Source organism: Staurois parvus, unplaced genomic scaffold, assembly GCF_062004578.1.
Source record: "Staurois parvus isolate SC_StPar_1 unplaced genomic scaffold, SC_StPar_1.0 ptg000257l, whole genome shotgun sequence".
Classification (NCBI taxonomy): Eukaryota; Metazoa; Chordata; class Amphibia; order Anura; family Ranidae; genus Staurois; species Staurois parvus.
The window spans coordinates 1,626,352-1,652,595 of NW_028318053.1; the positions used below are offsets into that span (position 1 = coordinate 1,626,352).

Sequence of the window (26,244 nt, forward strand, 5' to 3'; positions counted from 1 at the left end):
TATATTCAGTATATATATAGCACAATATTCTTCCGTAAGCTTCCGTACCTTGAGCTCTATGAATTACTACCACTTTAAATGGTATTATAATGTGTTTCAACAATGTGCCTTCCATCACGTATATGTAGTATTCTCAACCTGCAGCTTGGATGGTATGAGGTCTGCTGCCACTTTAAATACTTTATAGTTTGTCTCACCACTTGCTACATATGTAGTATGCTCACTCTGCATATGAGATCTACTGACACTTTACATTTCTCTTGGGATAGACTGCTTACAGTGGAACTGCACTGCATCTGAGCACCACAAACCTAAAATATTGTTTAATTAATTTTTAATACTCGCCCATCTACCTGTTTCTCCATGCTTTATTTTGCTGCAAATTCACTTTCCAAAAAAACACAACGCTAGCATTTCTGGCCATGGCCTTTGTTAATAAGGGAAGATGACTCATGTAGCATTAACTTCCTGGAATCCATCTGCACTTAACCCAGGCATACAAGTAGGAGGGTGCGCTTAACTGAAGAAAACCCTCCTCCCCTTCTGAAAACTCCAGGGGTGTATGGCATCATTTGCCTAGGCCTGGAAACCAAGTAACTGAAGAAATGTAAAATAAAAAGTTTAAAACTGGTAAATATGATATACTTTCCTATCTATTTACTAATGCTAGTGGAAAAAGGATTAAAAATAGTCAGTGTTGATTGAGAGAGTGATAGAAAAAATGGTGAAGCGCTATAAATAATAGGTGAAGAACACAAAAAATGGTGACTTATAAATAGAAGCATATAAACAAATAAATGTGTGTGACACGTGACGTGACAGTACAAAGAACACTCAGTGTAATGATCCAGTTGGATCTAACAAAGTGAACAGGTGAAACCTGTAGCAATAAAAAATGTGAACCCTTTTACTGATGGAAAAAATACACAAAAAACAATAACCTCCCCCCGTCCACACAGAGGACTAATAATCAATATTGCGTGACCCCTCAGGGGGTGACAACACGACACAATTTGACAAGTGCCAGTAGTGAATAACTCAAAATACAAATAAATTCATACACATGCATAAAATCAAAGAAATGAATGACCAAACACTCAAAATGCCACCACACGGGTGCATGTAATCAATAAAAATGTCCAAACAACACAGGCTAACAACTGAAAGCCAACATACTGGTGCTCGCGTTAAGGTGATCTTCAAAACAGGTGACATGAATCCTAAATGGCAGAAATGCCTCCTCACCTCCAAGCGGAGACCACAAGGGCCAACTCGCTTTGTAAATCTCACCACGATCCCAGAGAAACAGGCCTCGTCCAAGCAGAGATGTTGCATAAGATCCTTCCCGATAATACTCTCAGGTCACAGCCCCATCAGATCCATATCGTCAGAAACATAAGCAAAAAAAAACATCCTTCGTAGCGTAATATGTTTATTAAACTTCAAATAATAAAAGTAAAATTGCCCACTCACATAAAAACTGGTTAAAACAGCATTGCCACCGCTTAGTATGGGTGTACTGCATGAGTCTTCAGAACATATCCAAAATGGCATCCAACCGGAAGTGCGTCACCGGAACTGGCGTACCGACGCGTTGCGTCATGATAACGTGACTTCCTCAGAGTATATCCTATATACCCTGAGGAAGTGGAGACTTAATGAGAACCTGCTGGATGACCCAGCTGTTTTTGAAGCGGTCTCTCGCTCCCTACAATTTTACTTCGAAACAAATTCCTCTGGAGATGTGTCCACACAGGTGAATTGGGAAGGTCACAAAGCTGTGATCAGGGGTGAACCGATAGCCCATGGCTCTCAAATTTAAAAGGAAAAACAGAGGGAGATTGTGGAATTGTTGGATAAAATTCATACCCTAGAAATTAAACATAAAACACACTTTGACCCTTCGGATGTTCAGGCACTATAAACCTTACGCACCACACTCTTTCAGTGCTTGGACCGTAGAGCCAGGGACAAACTTAAATTTTATGCCCACCGCTTCTATGAACATGGGAACAAATGTGGTCGCCTCCTGGCTAGACAATTAAAGAAACAGCAGGCCTTACGTCATATTCATGGCTTGACAATACAGACTGGACGGGTGGAGGACACTCATGTTATCCTGGGCTGTTTAAACAGTTCTATGCCTCTCTTTACAACTTCCCAACCACTCCCCCTACTGTGGATAAGGTGACTCAGACTACTACTATACAGACTTACATCCAGGACTCTGCTTTCCCTGCACTCCCCTCATATTATTGAGGAACAAAAATGCCTGTATGTTGAAATGAGTTTTATTACAAGATATATGAAAAATATTTTTAAAAATACATTTCAAATATACTGTTTGTCTTTAAAAATACAAATCTACATTTTTGCAATGCATTTACAAATATATGTAAAAATATATGTAAAAGAAAATCTGAGGAATATATTTTTAAAAAAATCTCTTTAAAAATATATATTATTTAAATATTGTAGCGGAGGAAATTAATCCTATCTGTGCCTGCTATAACCTGCTGACTTGCAGAGGGGCTTAAATATGGCGCTACGGCTTACATCATACAATCCGGGTCTGCATCGGAGACCAGCTCAGATGGAGGGCACTTTGATGCAAGCTATAGGTCAGTTGACACAGGCACAAACTACTCTACAGCAAACATTCTGTGGAATTCAGAAAACAGTAGGACAAGTGATGGAAGCCCATGCCGATATGCAACAATCATTCAAGGAAGTGAAGCAGATGGTGTCCACCCTAACTAAGGGAGGAAGGGGTGTTGTCTCCTCTACCGATAAGAAGTGTTATCGCTGTGGCGAGGTAGGACATTTCATCGCTCGTTGCCCAAATGAAGAAAACCTGACAGACCTTACAACAGAGGTGGTGAGAGCAAGTTGTCTCTTGGAAAGTCGCCTGGAAAACTTCAGGAGGCCCAGGTGAAGGAGCAAACCGGGTGCCCATCTGAGGTAGTGAGCTACCTAAAAAACGACGTGAGGAGACAGCAGCGGAAGTCCAAACCTTTGCAGAGGGCTCCCATTGTTGCCTCAGAGTGACCCAGTGCCCTGTTTACTTCCGCACATACGGCCTAGCAGAGGAGGATCAATGCACACCAGATACCCGGTACTCAAAGGAAATTAAACCAGATCAGAATTTCCGCAAGGAACTAGTGCGGATTCAGGCCACCAAACAGACTCAGATTCCCATCGCCCCCAAGCTTCCAGACAAGCTGGTGGGACCTTATCCTGTTGTTTTCAAGGAAATCTACACTAAGGCCCTTTTGGATACTGGAGCTCAAGTGATCCTTCTCTACTGAGACTTCTATGACAAGAACCTGCTCTTGTAGAAGTTTGAAGAGCTGGAGATAAGGAACATCAGAACTCAGAACTTCCCCTATGATGGTTATTTACCTGTCAGGCTGACTTTTGATACCTCGGTGGCTGGGAAAATTGAGACTTGACACATTAGCAGTGGTCTGTCCTCACCCACCAGGGGTCAGTACGAGTTCCCTCATCATAGGAACAATACTGATCTGGTCAGAAGATTTTTGACGCCTGTTGTTCTGGAGTCAGGCACTTCAAACTATAAGTGTGCACCCCATGTTGAGACAGGTCTATCAGCTCCTGGTACAAGAACAGAAGGCTCCAGCTGAGGGAGTGGGGAAGATCTGGCGTCTGGACCAAAGAGAGAAGGTGTTACAGCCTGGTGAAGTGGCTTGTTTACAAGCTTCCGTCAAATTGAACTGGAAACAACAAGGCCCTTTCATCATCATCGAAGCAGATGGCCAGAGAAAAAGTTTGGGAGTAGAGATAATTCCTGAAGTTGTTTCAACTAAAGCGTTACAAAGAAGTCATGGAAAAATCTCAGTTAGTGGCCACAAAATAACACCCTTGCCTGTGAAGATGCCAGCTTGGATGTTGTTGGGACAAGTTAACCCAGCCACCCCATTCTCACTATCTGATTTGGTAGGGGAAGAGAAAGATGGGATCCCTGTCAAGGAATTCTATCTGAAAAGTACTCCACTTCCACCTGAATGGAAGGAAAGGGCCAAGGCTCAGCTTCAGGGATGGAAGGTCGCATTCTCCAAGAATGAATTCAATGTGGGATGTGCAAAATGTGCCAAACACTGAATCCATCTTAAGAAGGATAAGCCATTCAGTGATAGAGTTTGATGGATTCCTTTAGGGGACTTGGAAGACCTGTGTGAGCAACTGGCAGAGTTGAAAGGGGCAGGTATCATCCGAGAGTCCCGGAGTCCATACACTTCTCCAATAGTGGTGGTACGGAAGAAGAATGGGGCATTGAGGCTGTGTATTGATTATCTGACGCTGAACAGGAGGACCATTCCTGACCAATACACCACCCCAAGAATAGAAGATGCCTTGCAGAGTCTATCAGGAGCCAAGTGGTTTAGCGTGTTGGATTTGAAGAACGGATGCTACCAAATCCCCATGCACCCTGAAGACCTGGAGAAGACCGCTTTCACTACCCTGGTGAGGTTCTTTGAATTCGACCTCATGCCACAAGGCATGTCCGGTGCCCCAGCCACTTTCCAGAGGTTAATGGAGAAGACGGTGGGAGACAGAAACCTGATAGAGGTATTGGTGTACCTAGAAAATATCATTGTCTTTTGCAAGACTCTTGAAGAGCACGAAGAGCATCTAGAGAAGGTACTGAAGAGACTCCATGACAAGGGGTTGAAGTTATCCCTGGAGAAGTGTCAGTTCTATCAACCCTTGGTTAACTACCTTGGCCACACTGTGTCTGCTGATGGAGTGGCCACCGACCCCCAGAAGCTGGAGGCCATCACTTCCCGGCCAAGGCCTACTAATGTGACCAAGCTTAGGTCATTTCTGGGATTCTGTTCCTACTACAGAAGATTAGTCGAGGGATTCACTAAAATAGCTCACCCACTCCACGAACTACTGAAGAGCAAAGATGAAGACAATGACCCAGATCTGACTAAACCAGAGAGTCCATTCAAGAAGAGTGGACTGCTTAGTGTGAAGAGGCTTTCAGACAGCTGAAGTGGAGTCTAACCACTGCTCCAGTTCTAGCCTATGCAGACCCAACCAAGCCATACGAGCTGCATGTTGATGCTAGCAGAGACGGGTTAGGTAGGGTGCTGTATCAAGAGCATGATGGGCACCTTCGGCCTGTTGTCTATGAGAGTCGGAGCTTGGCACCCACTGAGAACTATCCCACACACAAGCTCGAATTTCTGGGTCTAAATTGGGCAGTAGTGGATAAGCTGAGAGATTACTTGTACATGGCTGAATTCGTGATCAAGACCGACAATAACCCTCTCACTTATATCCTCACTACGGCGAAGTTAGATGCCACAGGTCACAGATGGCTGGCTGTTCTATCTGAATTCACTTTCAGTCTGAAATATCGACTGGGAGGTGGAAACAAAGATGCGGATGCATTGTCAAGAATGCCCCATTGTCCCAGGAACTATCCTGAAGAATGGGTTCAGCTGACTCCCAAAAGGAGTACGAGCCTTATGTCAAGGAGCAGAACACCAAGCTGGAGGAGGATCCAGGGCCGAAGACATTGGAGTGTCAGCCGCTGGTGTTCCAAGATGTTACTGCAATGTCACCCAAGTAGGGGATGAAGGCCTGCCAAAACTCTCCAAGAAAGGCTTGCGAAGGGATCAGTTGGAAGACCCTCTCTGTAGCTTGGCATTGAGAGCCAACGCTCTGACTTGCTCCTCACTGACTCCCTTAAGGAAGCTAGTCTACTACACCGGGAGTTGGATCGGTTGCAGTTGCATCAAGGGGTGGTCTACCGAAGATGCCCTTCTAGTGATCCTGAAGAAATATGGCAGTTGTTCCTGCCAGAAAAACACAGAAAGACAGTATTAACTGCCTTGCACGATAGTCATGGTCACTTAGGACCTGACAGGACCTTCCAGCTGGTGAGGGACAGATTCTACTGGCCCTGCATGCGGGCTGAAGTTCAGGGTTACTGTCACTCCTGCTTTAGGTGCATGCAAAGGAAGACTTTGCCTCACCGAGCTGCCCCAGTGGGCAACCTTCAGAGTCAGGGACCCATGGAGCTGGTGCGCATTGATTTTCTGAGCTTGGAGCCCAATTTGAGTGGACAGGGAAATATCGTAGTAGTAACTAATCACTTCACTAGATATGCCCAGGCTTTTCAAATGAGAGACAAACAAGCATCCACGTTGGCCAAGATCTTGGTGTAGAAATTCTTTGTACACTATGGTCTACCTCAATGCATCCATTGTGATCAAGGGAGAGACTTCAATTCAACAGAACCCTCTTGGATATGCTTGGGACTCTTACTTCTGAGAAAAAGCAGCACTGGAGCAAACACATATCAGCTATTGTGCATGCTTATAATGCACCACAAACAATGTCACAGGATACTCTCCCTATCGTCTGATGTTTGGGCGGGAGGCCCGGCTGCCAGTAGATGTGGCTTTCAGCACATCCATAGATCGTACCTCTGCAACCTCACACAGAGGATATGTGGACCACCTGCGGAAAAGTCTGAAGGCTGCCTATGACAAGGCCCAAGCTGCCTCAGATGCACGAGGACAGAGAAACAAAAGAAACTTTGACCTCAGGGTGCGAGTGCAGCACTTACAGCCGGGTGACAAGGTACTGCTGAGAAACCTGGGTGTCCCTGGAAAACATAAATTGGCTGACCGGTGGAAATCGCAGCCCTATGTTGTCTGCAAACAGCTGCCGGGGCTCCCAGTGTACCAGATCCGGCAGTTGAAGCAGTTTGTGTGCCACTATATCATGCAGGGCCCCCCAGAGATGTCGGCCAGTGACTCGGTCTCAGTCCATGCTCCAGCCTGCAGAAAATAGGGACAGCGAAAATGAAGAGATGGCAATTAATTGGCTGTGGTCGTCTCAGATGCCTGAATCTGCTATCCCTCCTTCTGCTTTCATGGTGACGGACACCGGGCTACTAAGGCCAGAAGCTCCTGAGCTTGTGCCTCAGATTCCACTAATTTGAAGAGCTGGAAGACTCTCAATCCTCTTTTCTGACAGCAGGCCCTGCAGACTTCCCATCCTTCATTGAAGAGAAAGTTAGGGATGAAGCTAAAATGCAGGAAGATGAGAAGGTGGTGGATGAAGAAGAGACCAGTGTGCTTGCAACCCCAGAGCCTAAAGAACAGCAAGAGCGTAGGGTTATTCACCCGCCAAAGAGACTAACATATGATACTATGGGTGAGAGCTCTGAAGAGGTCATTCTCACTGCAAAAAGGACTCTTGAAGCACCTAATCCTTCCACCGCAGATTTGATGGTCAACAATTCTGACTCACCCGGCTGGGCCATTCCAATTAAGGTGGCTTCCCTCCTATGCTAACTGGTGGGAGGTTCCACTGCCAATGTTTTATGAAAATGTAAATTGTTTGGTTTCCTGTGTGTACTAACTTGTTTTTTTTCCGCGTGTATATATCAAGCATGTACCAGGTCAAGGATTGTTACTGCCTTTGGAGGACCAAAGGTTCTTTGGTGGGGGGAGTGTGTAGCGAAGGAAATTAATCCTATCTTTGCCTGCTGTAACCTGCTGACTTGCATCTCCTGTGAAATCTGACACTTGCACTGGGCACAGACTTAGGCAGTGAGGGATTTCAGCCCCTCCCTTCTTCTCTCAGGCTGTAATAGAGAGAGAGCCAATCAGAAGAGCCATTAAAGGAACCAATGACAGGTACTTTCTCAAGCAGGATATGCAGCTGCAAAGCATTGTGGCATATGCAGTCTTGAACAGAAACTGCCTGATAGGCTTATATGAGGAATGGAACTACAGAGACCATCATGCTTAGTGAGAGCAGAGTGAAGGACTCCATCTTGTTTTTCCTGAGGGGAGGCAAACTGCATGTGGCAGGAAACAGTCTGGATCTAGCAAGGGTCAGTTCACTGCATGTTTAGTTATCTGCATCAGTCAGGGGAACATCCAAACTGAGACACGTGGCCTACACTGACACAGTGCCTACACTGACAATGTGAAGCGCTCATCGTGAGGTGACTAGAGGAGCCTGTCATTTCCAGGACAATCGTTTGGGCCTTAGTCACAGGATCTGGTGAGAGGGATTTTGCCCACTGGCAGATGATGAGAACACTGCACAGATACATTACACTTCGCCCATACTCACCAGGCACTGGGTTGTGTAGATGGCCCTGCTAAACAGACACAATATTTGCTTTGCTATACAAATACTGCCACAGGATTACAAATATTATTTTACCACGTGCATGCGTATTCAGGCCTCTATATTGCATGGTGTGTGAGGGAATAGCTTTACCTTGGAAAGTAGCTATTAAGCATCAGTTGTGCACAGTGTTTGCCTATTGGGCTTGTGGTGTCGGGGGTTAGGCGGAAGAAGTCTGACACAACAGAGAGTCATTCTACTGCTCTCCTCCTGCTTGGACATCATAGAGCCAAATTTATGTAGAGGAGTTAAACCCACTTTGAGGTTGCCATTGAAATGTTTACTCTGCTCTTGGGGTTATTCACGGTTGAAATTCCCTGAAAGCAGCCTGAGTGTAAAAGTGAGTTATATTGCTTTCGTTCTCAGTATTTGCTGTTCTCTTGATTCACCTTATACCTGTTGTTAGTGTTTTACTTTCCATAGAGGTCTTGCAGTAAAGCTGAGCTCTGTGTTTTATTAGAACATGTGTGCTTTTCATTGGTCCTTGCACTTACACTATTGCCAGGTGTGTCAGTTGGGGCTGAGACAATTCTTGGGGTTGAGAAGCAGAGTAACGGAGTGAACAAACGTAAGCAGCCTCTTCGGGGGTATCGCTACAATATATTCTTCAGATTTTTTTTAACATATAAAAAAGTAATTTTAACATATTTGTAAATGCATTCCAAAAATGTAGATTTGTATTTTTAAAGACATACAATATATTTAAAATATATTTAAAAAAAATATGTTTTGTATACTTTGCAAAATGCATTTGAACATACAGTGTGTATGTGTATATATATATATATATATATATATATATATTTATTGAAATATATCTTGAAATATATTTAATATGGCCAAAATTGTAGCATTTCAAATATATGTCAATATATTTGGGAAGAATATTTTTAAAATATATTTCAAATATAGTTTTCTTCCATAGGAGCCAGATGGCTTCACTAGTCAATATTATAAGAAATTCTTTTCAATCTTAGCCAGCCCACTCTGTAGTTATCTTAACTCTTGTAGTTATCTTAACTCTCACCAGTAACAACCCAGTGCCTACAGAGGCTCTCCTGGCCCATATCACCATATTGCCAAAGCCAGACAAGGACCCTCAATATTGTGCTAACTATAGGCCCATTTCTTTATTCAATTCTGATACTAAGCTGTTGGCCAAAATTCTGGCAGTTCGCCTACAGGGACCTGTTGTGGACCTAGTTCACCCTGATCAGACTGGTTTCCTGGTGGGCCTTGAGGCCAGAGATAATTCAATCCGGGCTTTACATATATTACATTGGGCCCAGAATGGTACTGCTCGCTGAATCGCTGCAACTGTCTTTCCCCTTCATGTGGTGGAGGGACTCTATATCGGACTTGGGGACTCATATTTCTCCCAACCTAAAACTTTTATATGACCTCAACTTGCTGACTGGCATATTAAAAGACTTACAGCAATGGCGGATCCACCCCTTGACCTGGTTTGGTAGGGTGAATGTCTTAAAAATGACGATCCTACCAAGGATTATATACTTTTTATATACTACACCTATTAAATGCTTCACACATTCTTTAAGTGACTCCATAGAGCATTTGTGACTTTTATCTGGCATGACAAACACCTTAAATTGGCATGCGACATCTTACGTAGACATAAGATGGATAGTGGAGTGGGACTCCCTGACGTGGCTTTATATTATAGAGCCATGGCTCTGGTGCATATTCTCAACTGGCAGCATGATGTCCTGACTAATCTGTGGGTTTCCTTGGAGAAAACAATGGCTGGGAGGAATATAACAGGTGCCCCTTGGATCACAATTGCTTACAGAGGACTGTCTGACTGGACTTCACCCCTGACTCGTACCACGTTGGCAGTCTGGGATAGATTGAATGGGTCCGGCTTGTATGCTCCTGGGACATTCCCACTAGCTCCACTGGGGGTTACCCTTGGTTCCCTCCAGGAGAGGATCTTGGATTCTTTCACTCCTGGGAAGTGGATGGAGATTTTTCCTGTGCTAAATTTGCCCCTCAGGGTACCCCCCCACCTATCCATGCCTTACAATCTACGTATTGGACTTTCCCACTTGCGGATTAGAGGTACTGTCAACTGGCTAATTTCTTAACTGGGTTGAACCCTAAGTTACGACCTAGATGTGCTCTTACGCCATACAAAGCTATGTGCACTAGACTCAAAAACTCTAGACTTTTATTATTCCAAATGTATAAACTAGTGCTGAGTTTGCATTCAACGTTTGTTCCGTATTACATACGGGAATGGGAGAAGGAACTGGACTTGGAACTCACCCCTCCTCAGATACATATGATTATTAAATTGACGCATACCTCCTCCATCAGTTCCTGTACCCAGGAGTCTTCTTATACATTTTTCACTTGATGGTATAAAACCCCATCCAATTTAGCACAGATATTCCCTACTGCCAATGCTCATTGCTGGAGAGGCTGCGATCAATGTGGTACATTTCTTCACCTTTGGTGGATCTGCCCCAAAATTGTGGTCTTTTGGGACGCAATCACTCCTTGGATCCAGAAACTGACATTAAGACATATAGAAAGATCTCCCCTCTGCCTCCTCTTTCACGTGACCTCATCTTCTAGGAAGTTGCATAAAAAAAAAGATTCACTCCCCATCTACTGAACGCAACTAAATCCTTAATTCCTAGGTTTTGGAAACAATCTGCTTGCCCAACACTTTCTGACTGGAAGTGGATGCAATTATGGAAGCTGAGCAATGGGTGAAAATGGTTAGGAATCAAAGGAAGAAATGTAAAACCGAATGTCAGGGATGGATGTACTATTCCTCAGAGATAACAGATACCAGATTTTTCTGTAGATTTGATATATAGTATACCCCTATGTTGTTGTTTATACCCACCTGGATGTTTGTTTTTTGGGCAGGGGGTTTGTTTTTACTTTCCCTTTCTTTTCTCCCCCTTTTTTTTTTAAGTAATGAGTTCCTGGGTAACATTGGTACCCAGCTTATGTACGGCCTATGGTCCACATTTCTTTTTTATATCTAATGCCTTAATTTTTTGTCTGTTTGCCTGGCCAATGTGAATGTATTTGATTACATTTTCAGATTATACAAAAATGTTAAGAAAGATTGATTATAAAAAAAAAAAAAAATAGGATTACAATCTAGTGTCGCTCTTCACCAAAAAACAAAACTTAAAACGTCTGCAAATAATTGTATAAATATAAAATAAATAAAATAAATATATATACAAATAAATATACTCTGTAGTTGTATATATCCACTGATGAAGATTAAATGCTTCTTGGTACACCTCGTGCAATATATTACTTCAAGCCAGTGTGTGTGCACCTCCACTGATTGTGCTCTCATCTGGTGTATATGACTAAACCGCCAAGTGAGGTCATATACTGTATAGCATGTGTCCCTTTAGTGGACTATTGTAGGATGGTTATAATGTCCAGTGCGTCTGGGCCTCCTTCACTGTCCTAGTTATCCTCTTTTATTCTTCTGCATGGTGCAAAGCTGTCAGAGCAGCTGAATCAGGTTCCCGGGCGGGGGATGAGCTCACTGATATCGTCGTTCTGGTCGGTTTGGAGTGTTTGGTGAAGCAAGTTACAAGACAGACGAGATCAGTGAGCTCATCCCCCACCAGAGAACCTGATTCAGCCGCTCTGACATGCCGAAGAATAAAGGAGGATTACGGAGGACAGTGAAGGAGTCCCAGACCCACTGAACATCATAACCATCCTACCATAGTCCACTAAAGGGACACACGCTATATATGACCTCACTTAGCGGTTTGGTCATATACACCAGGTGAGAGCACAACTTGTGGAGGTTCACACATTGGCTTGAAATAATATATTGCAGGAGGTGTACTAAGAAGCATTTAATCTTCATACATCAGTGAATATATACAACTACAGAGTATATTTATGCATGGACACTTATTTGCAGATGTTTTAAGTTGTTTTTTTATTGTTAGTGAAGTGTGACACTAGATTGTAATCATATAATGATTGGTAAGCTGCAATATAATACAATTTTGGATTTGGGTTTAATACCACTTTAAGCCCTATAGGATTTTTCTGGACTGAATAGTGTCAGCTCTACCTATTGTCTTTTTGATAAACTATTCTCTGATCTCTAAATCCTAAAGCTAGTCTTTATGTCGTCCAAGATAACAACTAGGAGGGCTAAATTAACTCTTTATCAAAACAGATATCAGATATCAAACAGCTATAAAATGTTTTCAGTGGTATATTTAATCAAAAGCATGTAAATAAGTTCATTGGGTTTTCATACACTTTAACTACAAACTTTAATGCAAGCTTTATCCATATAGAAAAAGATTTAGATCCAGAAGAAACTATGGAATATGACACTCAGCTTGATCACAGCATTACGTTTTTAAGTTCCTTGACAGAGAATAAAGGGAATGTAGATCCTGCATCAGGTAATATTTATAAATATAACATGTACTTATCAGTTAATGTATTGTGTTATGTTTTTGCTATCCTTTTTGTATTTTGACTATACTTGTCTGAAAAGAAAAAAAAAAAGCTTAGGCTGGCCATAGACAGATTGCAGGAAAGATAATCGCTCAATTCTCTATCAACACAGACAGTGTTGACAGCGAAATCCCTCCTGGCAGGTTGGCGGGGTGGCCAGGGGAACCCATCCCCGTTGGGAGAAATCGGTGATTTTTGCTAGTGGCTATAACAGCCGCTAGCAACAGTTGCATGTGAAATCCGTCAGGCTGGTTGATGAGATCTGCAGCACAGTAAGGGCAGGGCTATTTACTGTATGTTAAACATAACCCCTTAGCCCCCTCCTAAATAGTACAAAGCTGGGGAAAGCGAAGTAGTATTTTTAAGTAAAAAGCACAACTAAAGATTTAAGTGGCAAGGTGTTTGGGGTTTTTTTTTGCTATGTTAATGGCAACAGGCAACAAAAATAAAGTAGGTGATATTCAACTGGCTGTAAAGGTGGAAATAAGCTTTAAACTTCAAAAAGGTATGTCAGTGTGTGGACATACAATACTCTTAGCCGTTTAAGGTCCACCCTATAGCAGTAATACAGTAATTTGCTGCCCAAGAGATCAATCAACACATTCAGGCCAGTGATGTTCGACCTGGATCTGTTGCTTGATCCCTGGCCTATCACACATCATATTGTTTATTATACGATCTGTTTATTCTCACAGCAACAGGGTCTTGCTCTGAGAATATACATAAATAAGTGTGTGCAGCACTGTTGGATGAGATTTTTCATCTGCAGTTAAAAAAGAGCATATATGCCCAAGCATGGGGGCCTGTGGTAACCAGCGGGTGGATGGCCCCTATACTTCGGCATTTTTAAAAAAGTTTTGTTGGCAGAGAATTCTTTATCCACATCTATCAATGTGAATAGAATCGGTTAGGGCTGAACGACAAAAAAAGAACTTTTCGTGTGTGCCCACCATTAGAGGTGGGTGGATGCAGGGTGGTATATTCTAATGATGGGCACACCACGCACTTTCTGGCAGAGATTTTTTTCTTCATTCAGCTCACAGGCTGCATAAACAAACCCATAGCATATATACCCAACAAGGACCAGCGATGTACCTGTACATCACTGGACTTTGAGCGGTTATACCAGGATGATGCCTGCAGATGCACCTGCAGCCGGCGATTGGCTTTCATGTAAAAGCAATCCTAGTGGCTAATTAGCTGCAGGATTACTTTTACAAGCAGTGGGAGAAGATGCCCCCCTCCCCCGCTGCCTTCTCTCCTGTGCCATCGGGGGAACCGGAGAATGCAGACGGTGTTTCTGCCAGCTGACCATAGAGCTGATTGGAGACTGTAATGCCTCCAATATTTATAGTATAAGAAAATCGGAAGCTACCTCAGTTTTGCAAGTTATAAACAGCGCCATTTTTAAATTGGGAAAGCATCTGATTACTCCGATCTTAGTGAGATCAGATGATGTAAGGACAGAGGAGATATATTGTGTCTAATAGACCCCAGATTTCTCAAAGTATTCCTGTTAATGCCTATTGCAGTCACTGGGGATATTTACATTCCCTGTGATAGCAATAAAAGTGATCCAAAAAAAAAAAAAAGCACCCTCGCCCCCCCTTGCTCCGCGCTCGCAACTGCGTGCACGAGCGTTGACCCCATGCCAGTATGTAAACAGTGGTTGGTATTTTACCAAACAATTGGCCAATATATTGTGTTTTTGTGGATTAAAAGTTAAAAAAAAAAAAAAGTTTTTTTCCTCAAGAAATTTGCGTTTGAAAGAAAAAAAAAAAACCAATTTTTTTTTCATGTGAACAAAAAGTGTCAGCAAAGGCTTGGTTTTCAGGTGGTTAGAAGAGTGAGTTATGTGTGGCATAAACTTCTTTTACAATGAATTTTATTATAGACAGCACAACAACAAAGTAACAGTCAGAGACAAGCTCATTGACAAAAAAAAGTAAGGTGTACAGTTCTGTTGATGAAGGACATAACAAATGCACTGAAATATTGACACGGAGAGAAACGGAGTACAAAAGTGTGACATAAAATGCCCCCCTCAAATGACCCCTTTTTGGAAAGTAGACACCCCAAACTGTTTGCGGAGAGGCATGTTGAGTTCATAGAGTTTATTTAATTACAAGTTTTTGGAAAATGACAGGAAATATATATTTTTTTTTACTCAAAGTTATCGCTTAAATGATATGTTGCTCACACATGACTTGGGTATATGTGAAATTACTCCCCAAAATACATTCTGCTACTTCTCCCAAGTATGGGGGTACCACATGTGAGAGACTTTTTGGCAGTCTAGCCACGTACAGGATCCCAAAATCCAGTAAGCACCTTCAGGCTTTTAAAGGGCTTTATTTCCTAATTACACTTCCTGACTACCTATCACAGTTTCGCAGGCCCTGAACTGACAGAATAGTACACCCCCCCCCCAAAATTGGAAAGTAGACATCCCAAGAAATTTGATAAGAAGCATGGTGAGTATTTTGTAGCTCATTTGTTGCCAATGATTCTGGAAAGTAAAGAAAGAAAACAAAAACATATTTCTACTTCTCCTTTATTTTTCAAAACCTTGTGAGAAAAAAAAAATACTCACTATGCATCTTTTAAAATTCCTTGGGGTGTCTACTTTCCAGAAAAAATGGTCATTTGGGGTTTTTTTGGTGCTATCCTGGCATTTCAGGGCCTCCGAAACTGTAATAGGTATTTACGCACCTTCAGGCTTTCAAAGTGGCCATTGGATTTTGGGCTCCTGTATGTAGCTAGGCTCCCAAAAAGTCTCACGCGTGGTATCTCCATACTCTGTAGAAGTAGCAGAATGTATTTTGGGGTGTAATTCCACATATACCCATGGCATGTGTGAGCAATATATAATTTAAGGGACAACTTTGTGTTAAAAAAAGTTTGCAATTTTCCAAAAACTTGTTGAAAAAAAATAAATCTTCTCTGGACTCAACATGCCTCTCAGCAGATCGTTTAGGTTGTCTACTTTCAGAGAAGGGATCATTTGGGGGTGGTTGTACTGCCCTGGTATTTTAGCACCTCAAGAAATGCAGCCAGTCAGAAAGTAAAAGCTGTGTAAAATTCCAGCATCTATACCATAGACGCTATAACCTTCACCAATTAATATGCAGTTATTGGGATTTTGTTTACCAAAGACATGTAGTAAAATACATTTTTTGGCCTAAATAAAACCCAGAGGTGATCAAATACCACCAAAATAAATCTCTATTTGTGTGAAAAAAAGACATAAATTTAACTTATGTACAGTATTGCACAATTGTCAGTGAAACTAGCGCAACACCGTATAGCAAAAAATGACTGTAACGGAACCAATCCAGACTGCCCTTGAGTACTTCCGTTAGAATACTGCTTCCCCATCCGAACACGGACAACAGACACCACAGCCGACCATACAAGACTAGACACCAGTCTTGAAGTAAACCAGGAGGTAGACTATTTTTGTTTGAACACAGATACAAGATATATACACTCAGGGGACAATCCCCCCTCCCTGCATAATGACACAGGGTGGGGCAATCTACATTTAGTAACAAGAGACACACTGGTATTCAAACTTCACACCAGCAGACAGTCCCATCAGGAGGGAGGGCTGCTGGAGACACCCCCCCCACCTGTCTCCTAAACATGTCTACACAGTCTGCGACAAAGCCCACACAATATTAGGACAGATCACCCTGTACCCCTAACAGGCACAGGGTGATTTACGCATAAGAGGGATATGGGGAGCTGAGATAGGGGTCTCTCCACCTCTCCAAAGTGAGCTGGGTTCCATGGGCCCCCATCCAAAGTGATGTAATTTGACGTCACAATGACGTAAATTGCAATATCTATACCGCCATTTGTAGACGCTATAACTTTCACACTAAGCAATAAATAATACACATATCTGATAAAAATGCAACGCATGAGACATAAATATCTTAAATCATATTAAATCAATAAAGTGCAAAAAAGTGCATAAATAGTGCAACTGAATGAATCAATAAAAGTCCGTGACGACCATATGTATCACAAAGCAGGCAGTAAAATCTGCTAATGTCCTTTATAATATGGCAATTAATCCAAGTGCAAACGTGCAATTATTCATGAAGGGAATCCACCGTCTTGGATGGATGTACACTCACCAAACAGCAAACAAAATAGCGCATCTGTTTATATCAAACATATGGGGGTGCAGTGGTATAATGACAGCTCCGGATTTAATCATGCAGCTCCATCCATCCACCAGTTGGAGCAGGTCTCCTTTAATTCTGGGGGTAATCAGCTCAGCCACAGGAGCCAGAAAGTGCTTATATAGTGTAGTATTTATTGGTAAGCAATAATAAAATCATCCACGTGGAGTAAGTAAAATCACATTCATATACCAAGATGGCTGCCATTCCTCGGTAGCGGCAGCGTGACGTCAGCAATGTAGGCTACACCCAACGTGTTTCGTGCGACAGCACGTCTTCAGGGGTTCTCATTTAAATAGCCTGTAAGGTGCGAACCACGGAGATGCCGCCGCCATATTGTCGGCAATATTGCGGTCATGTGACAACCCGCGGCCATCTTGCCAAAGTATGGGCCGTAATCCCGCCCGTAATAGCAGCCATTTTAATGTAGCCTAAGTCGCAGTTGATCCGAACAGCTTAAATAAGCAACATACTATGTCCTTCGACTGCAATGGGAAAAAAAAACTTACCGATGGAGACTACTTATATAATTATTATTGTGATGATAACTGAATGTTTCCTAATGTAATACTTAGTGGGAAATATCACCATTGGGGTACATATATATAAGATATACATTACTTACCATATATTGGATTTATGTATATGTACCATATAATGTAAAACATTTATCTAAAAAATTCAATAGCAAATTAATTAAAAAAATCAATTTAAAATTAAAAAATATAAAATATGTTTAGCACCTTGCGGGATATGCAAATAAGTCAATGGAACATAGTTATCAAATACCGTGAATATCATGTGTTAATCACTTTGTACAAATAGCCTTATAAATACACAAAAATATACAAACTAATAAAAATATATAAATCTAAAATTACTACATGGTATATAAATGTTTGAATAGATATATAATTTAATTATATCCTATTATCATTTTACCTAATATTTTGATCTATTACCATATAATGAACAAAGTTTATATAACTAGTGCAGATCTAACTAGTACAAATCTATTTAAGAAATATCCTTAATGCAAGTTGTAGTTGGAAATATATGGTGTAAAAAAATTTCAAATATATAAATAGAGGTATCACTGAATTACCAATATATAAAATTCCCAATATATATGTAAACTAATATGTAAAATAATAAAATTCCACATATAGTATAAAAAAGGATATATTAAAAAATATATATATTAAAAAATATATATTACTGGTCCCTAATTATCCAGTATCCCTGATGTGTATAAATGACCTTAGCTTTTGTCAATAAAACAATTGATGTCAATATCTACGTTATGACCTCGGGGAGTAAGTGATTTCATCTCATATATACATTTAGTTTCGAGTTGAGAGATCATCCTTTTACTGCATCCTCTCTAATGTGGGTTGAGTATATATATACACCAACACATTTAATCTCATGTGGAACTCTATGGTGAACATCTCTAAAATGTTTAGATAGAGAATGATCTTTGTATCCTTTTTATGTTGTAGATATGCTCTTGCATTCTATATCTCATTCGCCTAGTAGTTCTCCCAATCTATTGTTTTTGACATGAACATTCCATGAGATATACTACATGTTTGCTGTTACAGGTAATTAATGCCTCTATTTGATACGTTTTGTTGGTGACACACGAGGTGAAGGAAGCAGGGGCGGACTGACCATTTGGAAACTCGGGCACTGTCCGAGGGCCCGGGGTCAGTAGGGGGCCCCATAAGATGCCCCTTCGGTACCTTTTTCATAGGTTTTTTTGAGTTTGGGCAAGGATACAGGGGTCCCATGATCCCCTATTGCCTGGGGGCCCCATGAGTGCCCTGGAAGGAAGTGATCTTGGGAAGTCTACCACTCCAGACACAGATAGGACATTTGTTGCAGGGATAGAAGCCTTTAAGTTCGCCAAAAAACTAAAACTTTTATTAAAGACTATAAAACTGAATCTGACAGATTACAACAGATCCTGGAAACTACTGAGAAAGAACAAGAATTGAAAAAGAAGAAAAAATAAAACGGAATGTTAATGATTATAAAGAGGGCAAAGTATTCAAATGGCAAACATATAACACTAATAAGTCAGATGTTTTGAAACAAGGGGTCCATTTTGAAAATGCTAACCCTATTCCGCACCCCTCCAAACCTACACATAGGAGACTTATTTGCATATCCCGCAAGGTGCTAAACATATATTTTATTTTTTATTTTTTAATTTTAAATAGATTTTTTAATAAATTTGCTATTGAATTTTTTATGGTATTAGTTTTTTACATTATATGGTACATATACATTACTTACCATATATTGGATTTATGTATATCATGTACTGTATATATACCCCAATGGTGGGTTTTTGATAGTATGCCACACATATGTTTTTAATATATACAGCAGGTATTTTTATGATCGTTCTGATTTATTCACATACTGTTATTATATATCACATTATTTTCCCAATAATCACATATTTCACACTAAATAATACATTAGAAAACATTCAGTTATCACCACAATGATAATTATATAAGTAGTCTCCATTGGTAATTTTTTTTCCCATCGCAGTTGAAGGACATAGTATGTTTATTTAAGCCATTCAGATCAACTGCGACTCAGGCTACATTAAAATGGCCGCTATTAATCCCAGCCCGGACTTCGGCAAGATTGCCGCGGGTTGTCACATGACCGCAATATAGTCCGACAATATGGCGGCAGCATCTCCATGGTTCGCGCCTTGCGGGCTATTTAAATGAGACTGATACTGGACGTCGGCAATGGGCGAACCCCTGAAGACGTGCTGTTTCACGAAACGCGTTGGGTGGAGCCTACATTGCTGACTGTCACGCCACCACTACCGAGCAGCGGCAGCCATCTTGGCATATGAATTTGTGATTTTACTTACTTACTCCACGAGGATGATTTTATTATTGCTTACCAATAAATACTACACTATATAAGCACTTTCTGGCTCCTGTAGCTGAGCTGATTACCCCCAGAATTAAAGGAGACCTGCTCCAACTGGTGGATGGATGGAGCTGCATGATTAAATCTGGAGCTGTCATTATACCACTGCACCCCCAGGTGTTTGATATAAACAGATGCACTATCTTGTTTGCTGTCTGGTGAGTGTACATCCGTCCAAGGCGGTGGATTCCCTTCATGAATAATTGCACGTTGGCACTTGGATTAAAGGATTTAGAATTAAAGGACATTGGCAGTTTTTACTGCCTGCTTTGTGATACATTATAAGGCTATTTGTACAGAGTGATTAACACATGATATTCACGGTATTTGGTATTTCCAACTACAACTTGCATTAAGGATATTTCTTAAATAGATTTGTACTAGTTAGATCTGCACTAGTTATATAAACTTTGTTCATTATATGGTAATAGATCAAAATATTAGGTAAAATGATAATAGGATATAATTAAATTATATATCTATTCAAACATTTATACACCATGTAGTAATTTTAGATTTATATATTTTTATTAGTTCGTATATTTTTGTGTATTTATAAGGCTATTTGTACAGAGTGATTAACACATGATATTCACGGTATTTGATAACTATGTTCCATTGACTTATTTGCATATCCCGCAAGGTGCTAAACATATTTTATATTTTTTCATTTTAAATAGATTTTTTTAATAAATTTGCTATTGAATTTTTTAGATAAATGTTTTACATTATATGGTACATATACATAAATCCAATATATGGTAAGTAATGTATATCTTATATATATGTACCCCAATGGTGATATTTCCCACTAAGTATTACATTAAGAAACATTCAGTTATCATCACAATAATAATTATATAAGTAGTCTCCATCTGTAAATTTTTTTTCCCATCGCAGTTTAAGCTGTTCGGATCAACTGCGACTTAGGCTACATTAAAATGGCTGCTATTACGGGCGGGATTACGGCCCATACTTTGGCAAGATGGCCACGGGTTGTCACATGACCGCAATATCGCCGACAATATGGCGGCGGCATCTCCACGGTTCGCACCTTGTGGGCTATTTAAATGAGACTAATACTGGACGTCGGCAATGGGCCGTGCTGACGTGCTGTTGCACGAAACACGTTGGGTGTAGCCTACATTGCTGACGTCACGCCGCCGCTACCAAGGAGTAGCAGCCATCTTGGTATATGAATGTGATTTTACTTACTCCACGTGGATGATTTTATTGTTATATAAGCTTATCAATAAATACTACACTATATAAGCACTTTCTGGCTCCTGTGGCTGAGCTGATTACCCCCAGAATTAAAGGGGACCTGCTCCAACTGGTGGATGGATGGAGCTGCATGAATAAATCCGGAGCTGTCATTATACCACTGCACCCCCATATGTTTGATATAAACAGATGCGCTATTTTGTTTGCTGTCTGGTGAGTGTACATCCGTCCAAGGCGGTGGATTCCCTTCATGAATAATTGCACGTTTGCACTTGGATTAATTGCCATATTATAAAGGACATTAGCAGATTTTACTGCCTGCTTTGTGATACATATGGTCGTCACGGACTTTTATTGATTCATTCAGTTGCACTATTTATGCACTTCTTTGCACTTTATTGATTTCATATGATTTAAGATATTTATGTCTCATGCGTTTATAGCGCTGCACTTTTATCAGATACATTTACATTGGGACTGTATATCCTGAGTTCCAGAAGCTATTTTTTTATCCGTAATTAACTATTCATAATATTTTTTAGCTCTCGCTTATTTACTCTATATATTAATTTACACTTATTGGGATTTTTTTTTACCAAAGACATGTAGCAAAATACATTTTGGTCTAAATTTATGATGAAATTTGAGTTTACTGGATATTTTTTATGACAGAAATGAGAAAATAAAATTTTTTTCAAAATTTTTGGTCTGTCTATAGCGCAAAAAAAAAAAAACCCAGAGTAGATCAAACACCACCAAAAGAAAGCTCTATTTGTGTGAAAAAAGGACAAATTTTATTTATGTACAGTATTGCATGACTGCACAATTGTCAGTTAAACTAGCGAGCTGTATAGCAAATAATGACTTAAATTGCAGTATCTATACCACAGTTTGTAGATGCTATAACTTTCACACAAATTAGTTAATATACACTTATTGGAATTTTTATTTTTACCAAAGACATAGCAGAATACATTTTGGTCTAAATTGATGACTAACTTTACTATGTATTTTTTATAACCGAAAGTAAAAATTATTATTTTTTCGGTCTTTGTTTATAGCACAAAAAAATTAACCCAGTATAACAATTGTGCGCAACACAGACATTGAGCTGTACACGACATGCTATCTTGTTAAGGTCTCCGCATTGTTGTTTTTCATGAGAGATGATCTTCCTCCCCTCCCTCCTGAAAGCTATGGAATTTGTAGCTGTAACTTTTAATGAACTTCAAAAGAACCTTTTATCTTAAGTAAAACATAGAGCTGGCCAGGATGTAAACAGCTAATTGGTCTTGCCAGGAAATAACACTTTCCTGTGCCCTATCGTAAAAAATAACTCAGTCAAGCAGTCACACATGACCTGTAAGGCCATTAAGGTTCTAGGAATGCAGATGTGCAATAAAATGTCTATTCCACATGTCACAATTCATAGAATTCAAAAGGAATAGGGCACATTAATATTAGGTATATACTTGAATAGAGAATATCATACAGAACAAATCAAGCTCATACATGACTATGTTAGCACATTGGAATGGGGAGAAAGCACATGTAAATACAGGGTACACTTAGAACAGAACTTAGGTCAAATATCTTAGGATAAATCTGATTACAGACCAATTCAAAATAACGATCATATTGTTTAAACCAATAAGGCAGGACATCATGTATAATGTTTTAAAATGAATCTGTCAAAAATGCTAAAAATTAGCATCTTATGCAATTCAAATATTGCATATGCAGAGTTCACCTTCCGTAAAACTGCACATCAAAATGACCCAGAGATGAGGTATATAGGCAAATAAAATTGTGTGCCAACCTTCACTATTTCTGTAGAATCCAGGCTTACCTCTACTGGTCCTTTGCTGTGATAAGCAGCATCACTGAAAACTAGGGACACTCAGAAGCAGGGCTGCTGTTAGAAATCAGGGGGCCCATAAAGCCTACCTGATATGTTCACTAAAAATACACTAAAATCATTATTAGCGGACACAAACATGCCATAACCTAAATAATTCCTGCTAAATCTAAAATATAGAAATCCGCAAATGACATATAAATGAGGTTTTGGGGCTCATTCATATAGATACTATGGCCTGTGGTGGCATGTGAATTGTGTTTTTTTTTTATTAAACTGTGGCTAGTGATGTGTGCAGGCGGCCTATGTTACGCTAAGGGGATGCAGCAGCTGTATGAACACAGCCGCAATTCCTAATTTGACAGGCGTGTGAATGCAGGTATATGGCCTCCAAACAATGACAGTGTGTATTTGGGGCCAATTATCTACACCTGCACATATATCAAAATAGGACCTGTGGCTGTGTTTATACAGCTGATGCATTCTCGTAATGCAGACAGCTCCAGATACACAAAAAAACTGCTCATTCACACCGTATTAGCTCTGAAGATGAATGAACAGAAGACAGAGGCTCCTGTACATTCATAAACTGAAGCATAGTAAACACAGTTTATTATGCTTTAGTTACTGTATGAATGGACACAGGAGCAATCGGTACCAATCACTCACTGTGTTCATTCACTAAAGGAAGGGGTCGATAAATTACATTTACCAGCCCCTTTTCCAGCTCTCCATCCTGAATGTCCTGTATACCCGCAGCAGTCGGTGGGAGAGGTTAACATTACCACAAATCATACATAGCTGGCTTCACATATATAAACTAGCATTATTCATATTTAAACTTTTTCAACACTTATCTACTGAAGATCAGTACTCAAAAGTCAGCATTTTGGCCATAAACTAAAAATTCTGAATCAAATGCCTTGTTGAAATCTGGGTGTTTAATTTTATGTTTTGTGACATGTCATTAAAAAGCTAGCCCACAATCATCAGCACCTTAAAAAGCAGCCATTCTTGAAGTTTCAGGCTTAGGAGTAGTTAGCGACCCTGCCCAGATTAAAAAAAAAAAATACTCTTTGCTGATAGGTTAGTCACTCCAGTTTTAAGGCATACATACAAGTTACATTATTTATCCATTCGAAAGCTGTTGGGTGGGGTCAGTGGAAAAAGGAAGGGTATTATCCACTTGATTACTATAAATTTCCTGCATAAGAAAAGTGCTTAATGTATTCCAATTTTTGAGGATTCCTATTCTCCCATGGATGACGATAGTATAAGCAAACAATTAGAACTGTGTCACAGTTTCTCTAAGGGACAATTATTAAGCAGCTGCTATTCTATTGATGCAAGCATCAAGAAAAATGAATATGAAGTGAACAGCGCTACTACTTCCTGTTTGAAGGTACTATAGTGCAAAAATAGTTTTCATATATCATAAAGTGCAAATGTGCATAATATAACCAGCAGTAAAGTGCATAAACATCAAACACACAAATATATCACCTTTGCTAGTGAAGTATAGTGAAGTACAATATTGCAACTGTAATGTTAAAAAATTCCAATAAAAAGTGTTCAGTTGTCATCTATATACATAACGTGCCCCATATATAGAAAAAGTCCCGTGCAAACAGAAAAATAGTAAGTTCTCAAAGACAACTTTTTTTTTCTTCCTTATTCCACCTTTCAGCGCTTATTCCACCTTTCCACCTTATTCCACCACCAAATGCACCAAATTAACTCAACATTGAAAGATGCTGGTGATTGTATAAAACTAGCATACAGTGCGTAAGAATCTCAGAATCTGCACCTTCTCTCAGTTTAACAGGTCTCTCTCAAGAACTCTCCATACTGGCGCTCCATAATGTTCAACTGCATACACATAATCTGAAGGAGGAGAAAAAAGCCTCTCATAGCGTAAAACCATTCATGCATTTGTTATTATTATTATACAGCGCCAAAGGGTATGCTCAGCGCTGTACAGTAGCAGGGGGGACAGAACATGAGACAAGACAGTAACAATACAATACACGAGGGCCCTGCTCTTTCGAGCTTACAATCTAGGAGCATTTATTCAATAATAGCACACCAAAACACTTGCATTCAACCATGTCTCAACTGGCAGGCCATGAGTAGTGTGTGTGGTGCCGTCACGTCCAATACTCTTCCCTACACATTTCTCATCTGACATATCCACCCCTGGAGGATGTCAGATGATGAAATGCGTAGGGTGGGGCATTGGGCGTATTCAGGCAGCCATGAGTTCTGCAGCTTTCTGGATACAATAGCCAGCAGTGCAGATTCCCCCACCTATGCTATATTTAGCATGGTTGAGGAAGCTGACTGATGCCCCTGGTCAGCCCACGGGGCTGAACGAGAGAAATTCATGCATGTATAGCTAGCATAACTTATCCCCTATGTATGTTTATAGTTTCTGAAGAGCAAAACACATTAAGCTTAAAGTAAAAAATTGCTATTTGTTAACGATCTTAACTTTATAAAAAGAGCTGCATAGCAAGTAACATGTGTTTTATTATAAGTATGTTGTGTCCTTGGGCTTATTAAACAAAACACTTTCCAATTTAAAATTTTAGGGTTTGATAATCCAGTATTTTCGTCTGATGAGGAGCAAAATTTCCCTATGAAGTTTGGACAATGGCTGTACAGTGAAGATACAGTAGTCCCATCCCAAAGAGCACAAGTACAGATACCATATTCGCCAAACAACTTCAGAAGACTCACCCCATTACGTATCAGCAACAGATCAGTTGATTCCTTTTTGATTGCAGATGGTGCAGAGGAGCGGCCCAGATCTTTCCTTCCAGAGACGAACATGTAATATTTGATATTAAGTTCTTTATTTAAAACAGATATTTTTAGACCAGAATCACCATTTTTAGCTACCTACAAAATTATTACTATTAGTTTGTTACAACAGTAGAATGTTAATACATGTTAAATAAAATATCAAGCTGTGTATTAAGACAAAATCAGTTTGAAATATGATAGAAATTAGATAGATAGATAGAAATTAGATAGATAGATAGATAGATAGATATTCCCCTGCTGATTTTTAATGTTTACCCACTCAAAAAGAAATGATCAGTCTAAAAATCGAATGGTAGGTGTATTGTAACACTGAGACAGAATAGACATGCATTTGTTTTGAATTTTGTGTTGCTAACAAATTATGCACTGATTTGCATGTTCATGAGGGAAATAAGTATTTGATCCCCTTCACAAAACATGACTTATACTTGGTGGCAAATCCCTTGTTGGCAATCACAGAGGTCAGATATTACTTGTAGTTGGCCACCAGGTTTTCACACATCTCAG

The 26,244-nt window shown here is 40.2% G+C and overlaps 1 protein-coding gene across 1 annotated transcript in view; it reads left to right on the top strand.

Annotated features, from left to right (window-relative positions):
• Window positions 1-25,884, top strand: part of SLC9A3 (solute carrier family 9 member A3) — a 442,722-nt gene extending 416,838 nt beyond the window's left edge. Inside the window, 2 exon segments of the mRNA XM_089681031.1 lie at window positions 12,507-12,617; window positions 25,503-25,884. Of these exon segments, the coding sequence (XP_089537157.1) occupies window positions 12,507-12,617; window positions 25,503-25,747 (356 nt within the window). The 3' untranslated portion in view covers window positions 25,748-25,884.
• The last annotated feature ends 360 nt before the right edge of the window (window positions 25,885-26,244 follow it).